The sequence below is a fragment of the Pimephales promelas genome, chromosome 4 (assembly GCF_988280905.1).
Source record: "Pimephales promelas chromosome 4, fPimPro1.hap1.1, whole genome shotgun sequence".
NCBI lineage: Eukaryota > Metazoa > Chordata > Actinopteri > Cypriniformes > Leuciscidae > Pimephales > Pimephales promelas.
Window position 1 is genome coordinate 7905747 of NC_142772.1, and position 17999 is coordinate 7923745.

The 17999-nt window shown below is 36.7% G+C and overlaps 2 protein-coding genes across 3 annotated transcripts in view; one reads left to right on the forward strand and one right to left on the reverse strand.

Moving 5' to 3' along the window:
• Window positions 1-5845, reverse strand: part of rabep1 (rabaptin, RAB GTPase binding effector protein 1) — a 37241-nt gene extending 31396 nt beyond the window's left edge. The window contains exons 1-3 of one of the 2 annotated variants that reach the window (XM_039662055.2): window positions 5685-5844; window positions 4368-4496; window positions 361-564 (exon numbers count right to left, since the gene is read on the reverse strand). In XM_039662055.2, the coding sequence (XP_039517989.2) occupies window positions 361-564; window positions 4368-4496; window positions 5685-5730 (379 nt within the window). In that variant the 5' untranslated portion in view covers window positions 5731-5844. Of the gene's footprint in view, window positions 1-360; window positions 565-4367; window positions 4497-5684 lie in introns of both variants that reach the window. The other variant, XM_089129894.1, reaches the window with a different exon arrangement.
• A 3039-nt stretch (window positions 5846-8884) lies between these two features.
• On the forward strand, window positions 8885-17961 carry scimp (SLP adaptor and CSK interacting membrane protein). Its single transcript, XM_089129897.1, has 6 exons — window positions 8885-9296; window positions 10280-10351; window positions 10443-10554; window positions 14762-14822; window positions 14913-14992; window positions 17462-17961. Exons 3-6 carry the CDS (start codon window positions 10443-10445, stop codon window positions 17662-17664), a joined length of 456 nt encoding a protein of 151 aa, XP_088986023.1. The 5' UTR covers window positions 8885-9296; window positions 10280-10351; the 3' UTR covers window positions 17665-17961.
• The last annotated feature ends 38 nt before the right edge of the window (window positions 17962-17999 follow it).

Here is a 17999-nt window from a genome sequence, read left to right on the forward strand (position 1 = left end):
ACTAATGTTAGGGAAATCTGTTAATGTTTTGTTAATAAATAATAAATAAATAAAAATATCGGCCGATATATCGGATTTTAAAACCCCAAAATTTTTCAATATTTCAAATATATCGGTATCGGCCTTTAAACTCCTTTATCGGTCGGGCTCTATTCAAAGTGAACTATCCTTTTAAATTGTGCTATTTATGTATTGCTTGTAAAATTTAGCCATATTAGTTTTGTAAAGCAGTTCAGTCAACCTCATGGTAGTGACAAATGATTTAGTTAACGTTTCAAATAGCAGAAATAGCGCAATAAATAAAACTTCCAGGTATCGGTTTTCAGACATATAGCATAGAAATAATCAGTATCCGATTACCTTTCATAATAGCCTGCAGTGAGGCCACCTCCTCCTGCCACTGCTGCTTGACCTGGTCGATGGCTTCCTGCTTCGTGCTCTCAGAGACGGTGGCCACCGCTTTAATGGTCTCCATCTCTGCTCTAGCTTCGGCCAGCTGGTCCTGCATCTTGCTCACGTCTGCCTGGGCCTTCTCCAGTATAGCAGTCTGCTTCTTCAGCTCCTCTGAGAGATTTACAGGACAATCACAAAGGTTTATGTAAAGAAGCCTTCACTCCTGCACTGTGTCCTAAATATATGATCTTTAACTAACTTAACTGGATCCTGTTTGGACCTATATTTATTGCTGTTCCTCTTGTGATCTGATCACCTGACATTTATACCAGGTGTAAAAGGAGCCATGTGTTCAGATCCCTGGTAACATTGTTTGAAACTTATCTGGTTTCTTATTTTCGTCCTGCCCCAGAACAGATTAACAATGATGAAACAATGATCTATGACAGCTAAACTGTTTGCTTGTTCAGTCTGTGTGCATCCAAGCGCAATGTGTAATGGATTTAAGTACTGTACACGTCTATAGAGCAGGTAAGAACTGGTTTGAGAAAAAGTCAGCGAGTGTAAAACCCACATTTTTTTTCTTTTTAAAAGGTGCAGTATGCAATTTCTGAGAAACACTGTTTTCTAAAATTAAGCTTTGCTTTATTTTTCTTCGCTTCTGCTATGATAGAGACATCTACTCATGCATTGCATGTTCATGCAATGAAGGGAGGGGTGTGTTTGTTTGGGTTGATTGATTTCAGATATCAACAACAGTGTTCAACAATGATTCTAAGAAACCACTTACTGCAGCTCTAAACCCCACAAAAGGCAACACTTATTTCCTAGAAAGTGTTCAGTAAGTGAAACACTTTTAATATACATATATACTACAAAAAGAAGGCATAAAGTAAACACATTGGAGACCTTCAAATGTTAGTGGAAGATGTTCATAACTAATGTGATGAACTACACTCTGGTTACTCTGCAAGGACACCTATGTAAACTTCATACAGCCAAAAACTAAATCAAATAAACAAAAACAAAAACAAATGATATTTACTTTTGTTTGATTTTTAATAAGACAAAAATAAACAACCAAAAAAAAAAACACTTTAGTGGCATTTATTTAAAGATGCAATTGATGTTAAAGGGGTCATGAACTGGTTTTTAAATTTTTTTATATTGTTGTCGGAGGTCAAATTATGACGTTCGCTTGGTTTTTACATTGAAAAACATCAAAATGAATAAGTAATAGGCTATTTTCTAACCTAGTTTTGAGCCTAGCTCAAAAACGCTCAGTTTTTATGGGCGTCTCGCATTGAAGAATTGGAAGTAAACGCCCACTGCTGTGAGTGGATTAGGGCTGCAACAACTAATCGATAAAATCGATTATAATCGATTATGAAAATCGTTGTCAACGAATGTCATTATCGATTAGTTGGTCTGATTACGTCACGGGGATTGTTTACATGGAACATGCGCTTCTTACATGCGCTTCATGAGGCGCACATGCAGTCTCTCTCCCTCGCCGCTCTACCCTGTCTCGCTCGCGCAACACGGACGGTTTGGAGCACATTATCTTCTGTCTCGCATGCGCGCTCTTGATTCCGTGAGTTTGAACTAATTTGCGGGCATCAGGAAACCGCTATCAATATGCAGCATACACGAAAATCATTCACCTTTCGGTAAATTCGCCGTTTTAAAACCAAAATAGGTGACCTACGTTGATCGTGTATACTTTATGAAGCCATACTATAGTATAATGTGAGATAGAAATGTATATTTAAGTCATTAAATTCAAGTTAACCTAAGCTTTTCCCTCCACTGCGGCTGTCAGTCATTCTCTATTCGGTGTTCAAACAGCGCGTCGCGTTACAACAGTTAACATGGTGATCTCTTTCCAAGATGATTCATGTTATTATTATAATTGATCCGTAGATAAAGGTCTATGATGGTTTTTCTATCTTGCTAGACTTTTATTGCAGTAAACTTAATCACTTTCTACTGAGTGTCTGTTAGATCACAACACTATAGTAGAGTCGGCGCAGTATAATTGTTCTTCACGTGCACAGTAGCCTAACTGAAATTTAAAACTGTTAAAAGAAAAGGCTTAATAAACTATTGCATAGATACTGTATAATACACACAGTCAGTATGTCTTTCTCTTTCCTTGGTGCTTTTAACTTTAATGCGGCGGACACTGAAGAGCTGCGCGCCGCCCTGTGACTCCGTGTTGCTTCAAGTGCATCATTCAGCGCTCGCGATGCGCATAAGCACTTTGTGCAGCTCTTTCATGATCATATCATAATACTTTTGCGCAATGAAAGCTTATTAATAGCCTTTCTTGTTCTGTCCTATCTATTATATTTTGCTTCCTCACTAAACAGCTGTGCTTTACATTTAAAACAGTTGTGCATCTGATTTTTACGATGTTTTTCATGAATGTATAACAACAATACAAAGAGCAATGTGTACGTTTTACCAGAGTTAGTGCTACACTTATTGTCTCTTATTTGTTCCCCACTAAGGAATGTTTTTTTCACTAAATGTTCAGATTTTATAAAATTATTGTGCACTTGTGATATTTCTAGGCTAAGTTTTGCTGAGTTATCCACTAATCTAGTTTACAATAGCATTTTTGTCATAGGTTATGGTCATATATATTTTTTTTATTTGTTGTTTTTCTTTATAATGAAGTTGTCTGTATTAAGTAGATTGTTTAACACACAAAAGAGTGTGGTTTTTAGGGTTTTATTTTGTTATAATAAACAAAAAAATGGAATATAATTTTTTAATCCGATTAATCGATTAATCGAAAAAATAATCGTCCGATTAATCGATTATCAAAATAATCGTTAGTTGCAGCCCTAGAGTGGATAACAGTTTTGCATATTATAATGAGTTTCAACTCACTCGTCGGTAGGGTTGGGTATCGTTTGAATTTGAACGATTCTGATTCTGATTCCGATTCCGTTTTCCTTGTTTCGATTCCGGTTCCTAACGATTCTCGATTCCGATTCTTTTAAGAGGCAGGGTCAAAAAAGTTTAGCTAACCTTGCTAACCAACGGCCTTTCTGAAGGAAATACTCCTTCTGTAAAAATACTCCTTTTGTCACAAATTTTGCATTTTGCCGAGATTTCGTTATTTTTAGAAAAGTGAAGCCACACTTTGGATCGCCGACGTAAGGTACTCATGTTCGACTCGCGTGGTTATGCCAACACTTCCGGTAGACGCTTCTTCGTTGGTGTTGTTCAGCGGTTTCTTCTTCCGCTCGGCGGACTGTGAATATCGAAACTAAGAATCGAAATTTTAACTTTTGAACGATTCCGGGAAAAACGAAAAGTTAGTCTCGGTTCCAATCGATACTCGATTCTCGATACCCAACCCTACTCGTCGGTGCATGTGGGGGAAATTGTTTTGAAAACTTCCAACATTGTAAAATGGCAACCGGAATGATTCGCCCATACATGTTCGACCCAGAGTCCGATCCCGAATTGCAGGACAATGAACCAACAACACCTCAAATGTGACAGCGTCGTAAGTTATTGTAAATTGTTTATGCTACTTCTAATCTATCTTATTGCTCGGTAGCTCGATCCGGTTTGTCATCACGAGGTAGGCCTATGTTATTTAGCTATGCGTGTAATGTGTGAATCGGTGGGAGGGGCTAAACCGTGTTGAAGTAGGCGTTGCTCTTCTTCTGCGGGGGTGGCGTTTTATCCTCTTTGACGTCATAGTTCCCCACTTTAAAAAAAACGAGTCGTTTGCTAAGCCTGGTGTCAATAAAAGCTTTTATTGGACTAAAAAGGACGTTTACAGTTCTGAAACTAACAGGATATTCTAATAAAATGATGACCTCTTAGATGTCAAAAGCTCAAGGAAAATTTGATTTCTCAGTTCATCACCCCTTTAAGAAATTCAGACCCTTTCAGATTCAGTTTTCTGTCTCTTACTGGTTCATCAGCAGTTATTGTAAACAATATATTACCTTCTTTAGACAGATAAAGTTCCTTAAACTTGGCCCGCTTCTGGTTGAACTCCATCTCCAGCTGTTGTTTGAGCTTCAGGAAGTCGGTTCGATCCTGCTCTTGCTCGGCCGCGCGCTGCTCCAGAACTCCTGCCAAAACAACACATCGTCCATCGGTCCCACACTTTCACAAGCATCTACACCTCCAACCTCTGAATGGCACTTTGGCTGTGTAAACTACAGCCAAGAGTAAAATATATAAGTAAATAATGCGTCATAATGGGACATTTTCAATGGCAAAAAGAGAGACTGAGAAAACAATGCTTGCTTGGCTTGCCAAGTCCAAGCCATTACAGCCACATACAGGTCAGTCAACCCCAAGTCTGTCCTGACAGGTCACAAATCTCTATCATTGGGTTTTACTGTTATTAGGCCTAAATACAAGATTTTACATTTGCAGCAAAGTCTTTGGAATTGTAAAAGACGACTACACCCAAAGCAACCTCGAGGGACTTTAGGGATGACAGATGGTTGTTATCCATCTCTGAACTTAACCTACAGCAAAAAACAAACAAACAAACAAACAAACAAACAAACAAACAAATGTAGCTCAACTGGATCAAGGCACAAGCACATGCATAGATTTACATTAAAATAACTGCAGGTTATGGAGCTCAAATAATGGAATTATTATGTTTTTCCATAAGTCACAAACTTATGTGTAATATTGTGGCTAAAATGCTAAAGAATAAGTATGCAACATATTCAACTTCATATACAATTAAATATGTCCCAATAATGGCATGTTCTAATAAACTTTTTTTTTTGTCAGTGCAGTGCAAGGTAATGCTTGTTGCATATACATCAATCCATGATTAAAATGTGCATCAAACCACCATATTAAAGCAACTACACGCAAACAATGTTATCAACTGAGCAACATTACAAACAAGGACCTGTAGACATGATATTAAATCACTTCAAATACATAAAAAACACAAACCACATTGTCCTGATAGTTAAAAACACTGTCACTCCAGCTGTCATCTGCTGATCACTGGATGCAACATCATCATGTTGACCATAAACACTTTTCTGTGTACCGAAAGATTAGCATAGCAAATGTTTTGTGCAAGAAGAGTTCTCTCAGAAGCTTCGACACGTATCAAGCATTAAAGCATAATTTGAGAACGTTTTATTTAATATGCATAGAGGTGTAGGCTATCTGTCAGCCGGTTGACTGTTGCTGGCTAATCCGTGGACGAACAGGCCGCAGGCCTACAACAAGCACAGCTAAATCAGCATAATAAACCTCTCTTTGTGGAGAAAGACGCTTACCGTCAGGTTGAGGCGGCCGGGTGGATCCCGAGGCCTGGTCGGCCATGGTTTCCCGGGGCTGAGTTTAGAAAAGCGGCTCTCTGAACGGAAAGTGAGAAGCGCCCAGCAGAACAGGCTAATAGAGACAGAGCAACGTCATTGTAGAAATAACACGCACTGCGCATGCGCATACCAAATGGGCGGAGCTATCTTGACATTTCACCTGCGTTATTATTTCCATTTATTTATTTTATAAATGCAATTTTTATTTATACTTTGTGTACTGTATATGTGTCTAATTTATCATTGATTACATATATTAGTAGAATTTGTAATATACATTACAGTTTTTCTTGCCTTGGTCCATTTCTCAAATCATCCTTAGGCCTAATATTTGAAAAGAAGTGCATTCTCAAAACAATTCGTACACATCAGCAACCACACATTGGATTACCTGCATAAGCCTGTAACCAACTCAAAATCTTTATTTCATCTCTCAAATGTAAGTATTTATGTCAATGAACATTTCAGTGCCATCAGAAGTCCTTGTGTCTTTGTTCACAAACAAGATGTCAAAATGTCATAGTCGTGTTGTCAATAAAACACTGCACTCTGGTGTAAACTATGGCAACAGTTTGGGTGACAGTTGCTGTATTGAAATCAAATGTACAAAGCCACGCTTGTCATATTTCAAATGTAGGCTACAGATTTACACAATACTTTATGTGAGTTATTGATCGAAAGAGACTGGATAGGATCCACAGTTACACATTTACTAGTGGTCTGACAAAAACAAAACAAAAAACATTACAATATTACTGTGATATAGAAAAGAAAAAGAAATAGGGGCACAAAGGCCCTACAAAGCAAACACAGGAAAGATCTCTTAGGCTGAACTTTGCTTTTGCATGCAGCACTGAATATGCTAGCCAATTGAAGATGCAACTTTGAGCTATTTCAGAGAACTGGTTTCTCATTGTTTGATCTACATTCTTTTCATTAGTGAAAGTCAAGATTCACCTGCACAATTCATCAATTCATGGCACATATACAAAAAGTCTAATAGAAATGTGTAGAAATTATGCTTGACAGTTTATGATAACTAGATTTTGCATTTACAATGAACTAATGACTAGATTTGTTAAGGGGTAAGACTATTGCACAGAGAACTATTTAATACATTTTGAACAACATGGCATTAGCAACTGATAATTTAGGAAATAGCAGACAACTGTACAGGATCAATTGCATGAGTGTACCAAAGCAATTGCAACTTGTTCAAAAGAATGAGAAACTGCTTTTATGATGTGCATAATAACTAGATGATGTGGAGGTTGAACAAGTTTTGAGAATTTCATTTCTGATCTGAGAAATGCACCAGAGCGACTGAGAAAAACTGGAAAAAATAAACACCCAGATAATACAAAAATGCACTTAAAAATGTATTCATAAATAACAACTCACAAATCATCCGGGAAATTTAACACAGCACATGCAGCCTCAATAAAAGCAACCAACCAACCAAACTGAAAGAAATATCGATAGATAGATAGATAGATAGATAGATAGATAGATAGATAGATAGATAGATAGATAGATAGATAGATAGATAGATAGATAGATAGATAGATAGATAGATAGATAGATAGTTCAGTACTGTCAGATTGATTATTCGTGATTGATTATGTCTACTATAACATAAAAGTGTTTATATAGTGTGTGTGTGTGTGTGTGTTTTGTACTTTGGGCACGTACCCGTGCCAGCTTGAGGACGACTTTAGAGTCGTTAGGCCCTAACTCAAGATGCTGACGGAGAGTGCTTGTAAATCGCCCACATGCTTGACCGATGCTAACCGTAGCATCACTACTGTCTTAAGCGAAAGTGGCCACAGCTCAGCCGACTGAAGCGGGTCGAAGGAGGGGCTCTTTGAGTGCCCTAAGCACCGTTGATAGGTCCCAAGAGGGTATGGTACGAGGTTGAGGCAGGTTGAGCCTCCTTGACCCTTTCAGTAGGCTAAGCGAACAACCAGGTTGCTTCTACCCATTGATTGGCCGGCCACAGGACCACAGGAGACATGCTGCTATGGCTGCCACATAGTCTTTGAGCAGACTGATCTCATGAAGTAGCGTGTGTATGACACGCCAATTCGTATTTCCGTTTTTTGCGTGCTATCAAGACGCATAATCGCTTTTCAGCGAGTTTATGAACGCCGTTGACTTAACGTTATTACTGTATATATAAATATATGACTTACCTCAACCCCGTCCCTAAACCTAACCGTCACTGGGGTTAATGGCATTTATGACTGTTCCCTTACCATCCTAGGAAAAAAAAAGATCGCTCCCCAGATGTAGATGTACATTTTGCTTCGTTTCGCGCGGACATTTGACGGCGTGTACAGACACGCGGAATCACTAGGATGTTAATGGCGTAGTCATACACGTGGATACACGCGGATAGTTCAAAATGCGTAGAGATAACACGCCACTTGACTCGAAAGTGGCGTGCATGTTTACGCAAAAGTCATGATGTCATGTTGCTTTGAGAGTTGAGGGGGTGCGACCCATGCCCATTAGCTCCAGTATATGGCCGTATTTTTTTTTTTTTTTATTTTGTTCGCTATAACAACGTTCAATTAGCCTGGTCCTACCAGACTCTCGCACATTTCATTTGTACATAGAGTCTGGCATCGCTCCATTAACTTCCTTGTAGGATCTGTTGTGATCTGCTCAGAGTCACTCTGGATCTGCTATACGCAATCATTGATGTTTGACGTTTGCCGCAGAAGCACTGGAGTGTTAGGCTGGCTGTATTTGCTTGATTGCACAGGAGAAGAATCAGCGCTTTCCGCTGCAGGGCTGGTCAACTGCGAGAAGGCCTTCGTGATTTGTGAAAATCATTGCTGAAGGAGAATAAATCTGAATCCTATGGTGAGATGCATGGGCTGCTTATTTATATGCTCATCTTGGCGGGAGGTGCCCCTATTGGTTTGCACAGATACGTCACATCACCATAGGCTCGTGCCGTTCCCACTGCTCAGCCAATAAGTGCGCGCAGATCACTGCACTGTTATGGCTGTGCAGGAGCACTGGGTTATTTTATAAAAGGCTTCAATAATGGACTTTCTATAAAGCTGCATTTGAAACAGCTTACAAATACAAAACAGAAACAAATAAATTTGAATTAAATTTAATTAAATCTTAGCGGACGCAATACGATTAAACGTTTCGAAAGTGAACCTCGGTCTATACCACTATAAATAAAAAAACGAATAAAGCCCTGGATACAGAGTCCACACCTCCTACACCATATTCTAATCGACACCCATCATTAAGATTACAGCGAATTAAATGCCTGGATTCAGTTCTCTAAAGAATAGCAGAAGTACTATTCCGTCTCTCTCAAGACTTCAACTCCCCTAACCATAGTCAATGTACTACTGACTAACACACTTCTGAGTCACACAGCCGACCTACAGCTTATGTGGAAGAAGGGTTGGTGGGTGGGAACTAGGCAGAGAAGAACTCTTAAGAACTCGATCTATTTAAAATTTCCAGATGTCTGTGACACATCTGTAATCCCCACTTTACAGAATATGTGTAAGGCTGATGTGATCTATACAACAGACAAAGGTAATTAACGTTTTATCTTATTATTTTGATTATCACAAAAATATGAGAATAGACATAGAATAGCTGTGCACTCAAAGTGTGCAACACTTTATTTTGGTAGTCTACATTAGACATTGTACTAAGTAACTTATGTCAGCAGTTATTAGAGTGTTGACTGTCTATTTAATATCTGCTAAATACGTTATTGTGATGGTCCACCAACAGACATTCTACTGACTATAAGTAACTTTGCAAATATGTGAATGTAACCCGAACCCTAACGGCTAACCTAACAGTCTACTATTGATCTAATGACAGTTATCATTTACAAAGTTACTTCTGAATCAAAATAAAGTGTAACCCGTGTACATTACTGCAGTTTTATTATCAAATAAAGAGTAAAATGCAAGTTAATAGCATTATCAGTGTGATTTAGAATACATAAATATATTAAGTTTGTGTTTATCAGTTCATTAAGTTAAATTAATTCATTAATAATATGGTTAAGACCATGAGTTTATTCTGAGATCTATTAAGTCGATATGTTTTGCATTCTATTTCCGCACAATATAATTACTGATATAACATTTTGGCTTAGTTTAATGTAAACCTTCATGATCGAGTGTGAATCAAAATGGATATAATTAAATTTATAAATAACTGTTTATGTTAGTTATTGTTTGTGAAGAGACTGTGCATAACTAATACAATACATTAAGATGAGGTCAGTGGAGTGAAACTCACTAAGCCAGTGCTAAGAAAAGAATGATGCAGGAAGTTGGTTAATCATGTGTAAAACTTGTGCCTTTGCAGGATGGGTGCTGTGAGCATGATAGAGCTAGAAGAGAATGTTGTATTCATGTCATAGATTGAGATAAATCTGAAACATTACATATAACAACACTGTATTCATTCCCACATTTGGATTCGTTTTCTGCCATAACAAATAGATTGTAAAAGCAAAAGCATATTAAAACTAGGTTAACACTCTCTACCAAACACAGCTGACTGGAAAACAAGAAACTTCAAGCATGTGCCTGAACACTGCTGAAAAGGAGAAGTAACTGGAGTTTAAAGTATGTTGTTCATTTTAATGTGAAACTAAATGCCCTTTATCTGTTAATGATATCACTGAATCTGAACATTTTTCTTTGTTTCATTTCACAGATGGAGTTTTTACGTCAATACTTCTGGACCATATTACTGCTGGCCATCATTCTGGTGTCTTTGGTGATTGTACTAATTTTCATTTTCATCAATATTTGCATCAAAACGAGAGGTAAATAAAACCTGACAACTCTACAGAGGTTCTGTTCAGCCACACTACAATGTAAATATGTAGAGCATTTAATGAGAGCATGGTTAGCCACAAATTTGTTGTGAGAACTATGCAGAAAAAAGGTACAAAAGCTGTCACTGGGATGGAATCCCTTTAAAACGTTTCTAATATGTAACATTTATTTGGGACCAATACTTTTGAGGTACTGATATGCACTCTTTAAAGGTACCTTTTGAAAGGATACACTCTTAGAAGAAAAGGTTCTATATAGAACCTTAAAAGGTTCTATCAGCGCTACATATTTGGAACCCCTAAAAGGTTCTATACACTCTAAAAAAAAAGGGTTCCTCTCCGGGGTTCTTTTGTATAGAACCCTGGGGTTCCGTACTTGGCCAATAGAACCTTTTTCCAAAAAAATGGTTCTATATAGAACCATTTTGGAGTTCCATATATGAAGCGGGGGATGGAACCATTTCTGCTTCTAAATACAACCATTCCTTCTAAAAGTGTACCGCCCCCAATGTACCTTTTTTTCTGAGAGTGAATGAAGAACTATGATAATGATAATATAAAACAGTAAAACTTTTTTACAACAATTTTACAAACAAAAAATTTTACAACAATTTAAAAGAACTGTTTTCTATTTGAATGCACTTTAAAATGTAAATTGTTCATGTGACTGTAAAGCTGATTTTTTTAGCAGCAATTACTCTTTGTCTTCAGTGTCACATGATCCTTCAGAAAAATATCAAATATGCTGATTTGGTGCTCAAGAAATATTTCTTATAATTATCCATGCTGAAAATGATTGTAATGCTTAATATTTTGTACAAATCATCATGACTAGTTTGTTGAATATTTATGTGAAATAGACATCTTTTGTAACATTATAAATGGCTTTACTTCACTGATAAAAATGATTCTGATGAAATAAATACTACAGAAAAAAAGTCATTTCTACCTGAATAAGTTTGTTCAGGCAAGAATTCTATTTCAGGCAAGACTTCTATTTTTATTTTTTTAAGAATTTTATTTTTTTTTTCAGGCAAGAATTCTATTTTTGTACTCAATTTAAGCTAAATATCAACTTTATAAAATTAAGTAAAACCTACTCAACTTTCTGATACTGCACTGTAAAAAAATATTGTTGGTTGAACTTAAAAAAAGTAAGTAACCTGGATTGCCTTAAAATTTTAAGTTGATTGAACTGGAAAAAGTGAGTTAATACAATGAAGGAGAATGATTTAATCATCAGAAACTCAAAATTATATGTTATCTGAACTAAATAAATTATTTAAGTTGATTTGACAAAAGGAAAAATGTTGTGATTACTACACTGTAAAAAAATATTGTTGGTTTAACTTAAAAAAGTAAGTAACCTGGGTTGCTTTAAAAATTTAAGTTGATTGAACTGGAAAAAGTGTGTTAATACAATGAAGGATATTAATTTAATCATCAGAAACTCAAAATAATAAGTTATCTCAACTAAATAAATTATTATAAAGTTGATTAGACAAAAGAAAATATGTTGTGATAACAAATCTTGAAAATATTTTTTTACAGTGTGGTGTTCCCCATCATGAATAATTAATAACTTGAAAAAGATGAATAACCATTCCAGACTTACTAATAAGCCGGCAAAATAATCGACGATTAGTCGACTAATCGTTCAAATAATCGTTAGATTAATCGATTATCAAAATAATCGTTTGTTGCAGCTAGGGGTGTGCGATATGACGATTTTTAATCGTGGACGATTAAAATGTCTCCACGATCTGCTTTTGAAGAAATATCGTAGTATCGTGTTACAGTGCATTCTATCAGTTCAGTTCTGGCGCCCCGTCTCAACTGTACAACGCGACGTAGCCTACACATCACACGTTAATGAATAGGTACGGGACACTGCAATTCACAAAAGTTCGTTATTTGCATAAGCCTTGCCGGTTAAACATTTAATTCACGCGCTGATGCGCTGTTCTAACGTGCGCTTTCCTGACCGCATATACCCACGACAATCACATGCAGGCACTAGAAGCCTGTCAAACAGCGCCTGTACTGGACTAAGTTATCTTTCGAGTCTTATTATGCTAATACTGTTAAATACACACAATATGTACATAAACAGGCTATGTCTAAAGTGAAAGCAAACATTTGAGAGAATATCTGGTGTAATATGCGTCTATATTAAACACGTCGCGTGCTGGTCTAAAAGCGACAGGAATAAATAGTACTGCCGCATGTCCTTAAAGGGATAGTTCACAAAAAAAAAAAAAAAAAAAAATCTGTCATTATTTACTCATTCTAATGTTGTTACAAACCTTTATTAATTTCTTTCTTGTGCTGAACACAAAAGACGTTTTTTTTAATGTGGGTAACCAAACAGTTGCTGGTCCCCATTAACTTACAGGAGAGAACCTATAAAAAAACTATAGGGGGACCAGCAACTGTTCAGTTACCCACATTATTCAAAATAACTTTTATTTTCAACAGAAGAAAGAACTTTAATAGTAGCTTTAATAAGAATCAATTCATTCAGTGAAGTCTCTGTAGTGTTTTAATTTCATATTTGTTTAATTTAATTACTTTCTTCAATGCTACTGCTAAATACACCTAGTGCATCTGAAAAATAAAGCACTATTTATTTAATTTGAATATTAATTTGTGTAATGTTTATCTTGTCTTATTTTTTTAATAACAAAGAAAATAATGACAAAGATTTTTATCTTCGCCACTGGCCTAAATGTATGCCTTTGATACCTAAGGCTTTGTTTTTAACATAAGGACATTAGTTTGGGTGTAATGAACAGCCACTTGCAAAATATTAAAACCAACTTGAAAAAGAATCGTGATAAAAAATCGTGATCGTGATTTTCCTAAAAAAATCGTGATATGATATTTTTTCCATATCGCCCACCCCTAGTTGCAGCCCTATTCATTGCTGTATTTACAGTGTTTTATAATTGCTTTGTTATTTGTAACTTGCTGTTTTGTGACATCTGGAGTTTATTTTCTACTCAAAAATGATATTCATACTCAAAAATGATTCATTGAATGTTACCGGTATTGTGTAGGCCTACCAAGTATTGAGATCTCTGTGGTGTGTGTATGTTGTCTTGTCCACACATTACGTAATGTATTATTACTTAGATTTTCTAAGTAAAAATGTATCTTTAATAGCATGGCTTAATTCAATGGTGTATTGTTTGAGTAAAATGTAGCAAATTTACCAAGCAAAGTAAAAATTACTCAAACTTTTATTGGCCAAGTTAAAGTTACTTACATCATTTTACTTTTTTCTATATGTAAAATTAAAACTTGCAGAACAAAATGAAGTAAATTGTGTGTATTTTTTGTTCAGTAGAATGTATCCATGCTGAATAAAAAGCATTAATTTCCTCAACTGTAAAATCCAACAGTGATTCGAACTAAAACTTTTTAGTTAACTTTACTTAATGTCTTAACTTAATTGTAAAATTCTAGTAAATTGTACTATTCAACTATTATACTTTGTTTACTCAGAAAACCCAAGTTAAGATGAATTGATTGGTTTGAGTGCAGTTTTTGAGGCGGGGGAATTCATAATGGACTGTACACTCCTGACTCATTTCCTCCACTTCTGCCGTTAATTTTCTCTGTTTGCATTTACTCATTTCCCAAAGTTATCTTAAACTGCAATACAACTGAACATTTTTAGAGAACATCACATAAGTTGAGTTCATGAATTGATGTTGAATTTCCTCAAATATTTGTATCATTATGGTGATTAGTGTTCCCTTTGGTTGGGCACTTGGAATCATTATTTTCTAAGTAAAGTCACTTTAATACTCAAATAAAATAAGCCTAGAACAAAAGTAAAAGACTCTCAGCCCCTCACGGACAACTGCTGTCACATCTACTAAAACAAACAAAAAACAAAATAAATCCAGGCCTGGCCTCTCTCCATCTCCACTGTCCTCCCTCAGCCCTCGGCCTGCTCGCCACAGTTAGTTAATATAATAATGTAGTTTTAAGGAACTCAGAAATTATAGATAATAGATGTTTGAAACTAGACTTAACACATTTCACACTAGACTTAACCTCACTGAAAAACTGTCTGAGCGACCACTTCCTTATTATAACAGTTAGACTGTTATGTACCACTGTTTGATTCATTTTTATTTAACATTTTTCATGTCAATCCTTAAATTTTTGTTTGCTCTTTTTCTAGCTAATTTGTACAGTATAGAAGCAAATCCATTTCATTACGATGACACAAATTTGGAAAAACAGTAAGTCTGTAAAGGTCATTTAAGTCCAGATCTTCATTATACTGAATAAAAATGTATTCAGACTAAAATAAATGACTTTTTCCATTACAGGGAAAACAAAGTTCATCACATAAACCTGAATGAGAAACCACCCTTACCTCCCAGAGATCAATTCATGTCCATGGAATCTGGTCAGTTTGTTTTTTATAGATGCGTTAATTTACTTCACTCTTTAGCCCTGCAATAACACACAGCTTTTGTTATGTCTGAACTCAAGATAATGCTCGTTGTTATGGGAAGAAGGAGGCAGGAAGAAATAAATAAACAAATACAAAACGAAAGTAAAAGCAGGAGTCACATATAATAAAAAAGAAACAAAACAAAGTCCAGGCCTGTCCTCTCTCATCCTTCACTGTCATCGCTCCTCCTTTTATGCTTCCGCTCCTCCGCGAGAGATACGAGACCGGTGCGTCGTGCAGGTGTCGCTCATTATCAATCACGCCACCGGCCTCACGCCATTCTCTCACGGCCCTCGGCCTCGCCCTGCTCGTCACATTCATCCCTTTCAGAATCTTAGTGATGAACTGTTCCAGGATCAACCGACGATGTGGGCTCTGCTTGAAACCACTGGCGGCAAGCGTTGTGGTGCTGCTGGGCTATAATGAATGGCCGGCCGCTCTCCCCCAGCTCAACGGACTGAAGATGTTGCTCTGGGGTGTGGCCAACTTTCTGTAAAATGGGGTACTTGACGTCACCATTTACCAGGAGGTTCTGCATGGGAAGCTGTTGGGCGACAACCTGGGCTTTACTGGACAACATCAGGATGATGCACACTGCTATTGTGTGCGCAGCCATTCACATGCCACATGGGGAGCAATGAACACTTTTTCTGGAGTCAACGCCTCCTTGGCCCGGAGGAGCAGGCGGAAGTGTTCCTCTTGCTCCATTATCATGTCCAAGAGGGCCTAATGAAGTTCTCCTTCCAGGTTGTCAGCACCGACAAACGCAGACAATCACCAGATTATATATATTCACTTCTCAGACATTCCACGACCAGACAAGTGCCAATTCAGCATGTTCAATCAAGCTCTAACACACTTATCTGACAAAGTGTCTGTTGCCATCTGTCAGAGTGAATTGGCCCTAATATGTTTGAACTCAAGGGAAGGAGAAGTCAATTTCGGCAAGAGGACTTTGCCGAAGATTTATGTGAAAGGAGTAGTTCACTTTTGAAAAAACTTTTGCTGATAATTTACTCACCCCCATGTCATCCAAGATGTCCATGCCTTTCTTTCTTCAGTCGAAAAGAAATTCAGGTTTTTGATGAAAACATTCCAGCATTTTTCTCCATATAATGGACTTCAGTGGGAACCAAACGGTTCAAGGTCCGAAAGACACTTTCAGTGCAAACTGTTCAAAGGGCTTTAAACGATTCCAGACGATGAATAAGGGTCTTATCAAGCGAAACGATTGCTCATTTAATAAATAAATAACAAAGTTTAAGTTTTATAAGCTCAAATGCTCTGTTCTGATGCACGTTTGAGACTCTCCTGTTCGAACTCGTTCAGCAAAATGAACAAATCTTTTTCCAAGTCAATTCGTTCGCTTCATTCGCTGAATGATCCAAATGACTCGGAAAAAGATTAGTTCATTTTGATGAATGAGTTCAAAAAGGAGAGTCACAAACGTGCATCACAGAACATTTGAGCTTATAAAACTTAAACTTTGTTATTTATTTATTAAATGAGGGATCATTTCACTTGATAAGACCCTTATTCGTCGTCTGGAATCGTTTAAAGCCCTTTGAACAGTTTGCATTTTGCACTGAAACTGTCTTTTGGACCTTGAACCGTTTGGTTCCCACTGAAGAGCATTATATGGAGAAAAGTCCTGGAATGTTTTCATCAAAAATCCTAATTTCTTTGCGACTGAAGAAAGAATGACATGGGGGTGAGTAAATGATCAGCAAAAGTTTTTTTCAAAAGTGAACTTCTCCTTTAACTCTTTAAGTTTTGTGGCTCTTAGTACACATAAATTACATGCTAGGGTACTCCTAAATGTTGGGAGAAAAACATCTTTTAACATATACACATTTTAAATCGAGTTTTTCCTTTCCAGAAAAACTGATAAAAAAAATTGATTACTTATGTTTCACTTGTTATGTATTCAATTGTTTATCCAATCAAATGCTTTCTAGAATGAGAATGGCCTTCCTTCAATAACACCCGCCTCTGACTAACAATTGTTTATTGTGGCCAGTTCATGACCATGCCAAAAAGAATCAACTCACACACCACGCTCTCCCAGCTGATTAAATGCCGAGACCGTTATAGCAATCCAAAGTCTATACTTTCAAAAAAAAATTATTGTAAACAGGAGATAAAGTTAAACTTTTCGGCTGATTTACGGCAAAGAGCAGAAATGTTTGTTAACTTGACCTCCTGTTTACAAGAAAACATTTTAAATTGCTGACTTTAGCACTTTTGGATTGATTTATATCTATTTTCTTTTCATGACAAAAAAAAAAAGAAAAAATTTTCAATATTTAACAGGGAAAAAAAAAAACTTATGCTTTCATACTTCTTTCTCTCAGCATATTGCAGTAAGCAAAAACCCTCTGCAAAAGAAATGTAACCGGTTTGATATGTTCAAATTTCCAGTGGATAGTTATGAGAATGTGGAGCCCGTGCCGGACTATATTGAGGTTGAGGAAACAACACCTCCTGCACCCCAAAAACCCATCTTCATGCCAGACTACACGCCAGACGAGAAAAATAGCCAAGATCAAGACAGCGAGGATTACGATGACGTTGACAGCCCTGCTAACTGCGACAGTGATGAAGATTATGATGACGTAAAGTAAAAGATGTAAATCGACAGTGGCTCTACCTACAGCTGAGACACATGATATGAGAAGGCCTAGAAACATATTTCCTACAAAGTACTACTCTATAATATTTAAACAGAAGTACTAATAGCAAGTAACCTGCGTTTACTTTCATTTATGTAAAGCGATCTTTCACTTCCCATTAGAAATCCAATTTATCTTCCGAAAACGTCATTTTCTGTTGAAGTACAATATTGCTTGGAAGTGGTTGTGCAAAGTAGTGGATGGAACTTTATCGTAATGCCTATAAATGATATTTGCACTAACAAGTTTCATGACTGATTTTACAGTGTGCATTTTTCTTTTATCCC

Excerpts from the sequence above, each read along its gene's own strand:
- scimp (XM_089129897.1), top strand. The coding sequence starts at position 10,443 with ATGGAGTTTTTACGTCAATACTTCTGGACCATATTACTGCTGGCCATC. Across the intron at positions 10,555-14,761 it reads TATTTGCATCAAAACGAGAG|CTAATTTGTACAGTATAGAA; the intron begins GTAAATAAAACC and ends CTCTTTTTCTAG. Across the intron at positions 14,993-17,461 it reads ATTCATGTCCATGGAATCTG|TGGATAGTTATGAGAATGTG; the intron begins GTCAGTTTGTTT and ends TCAAATTTCCAG.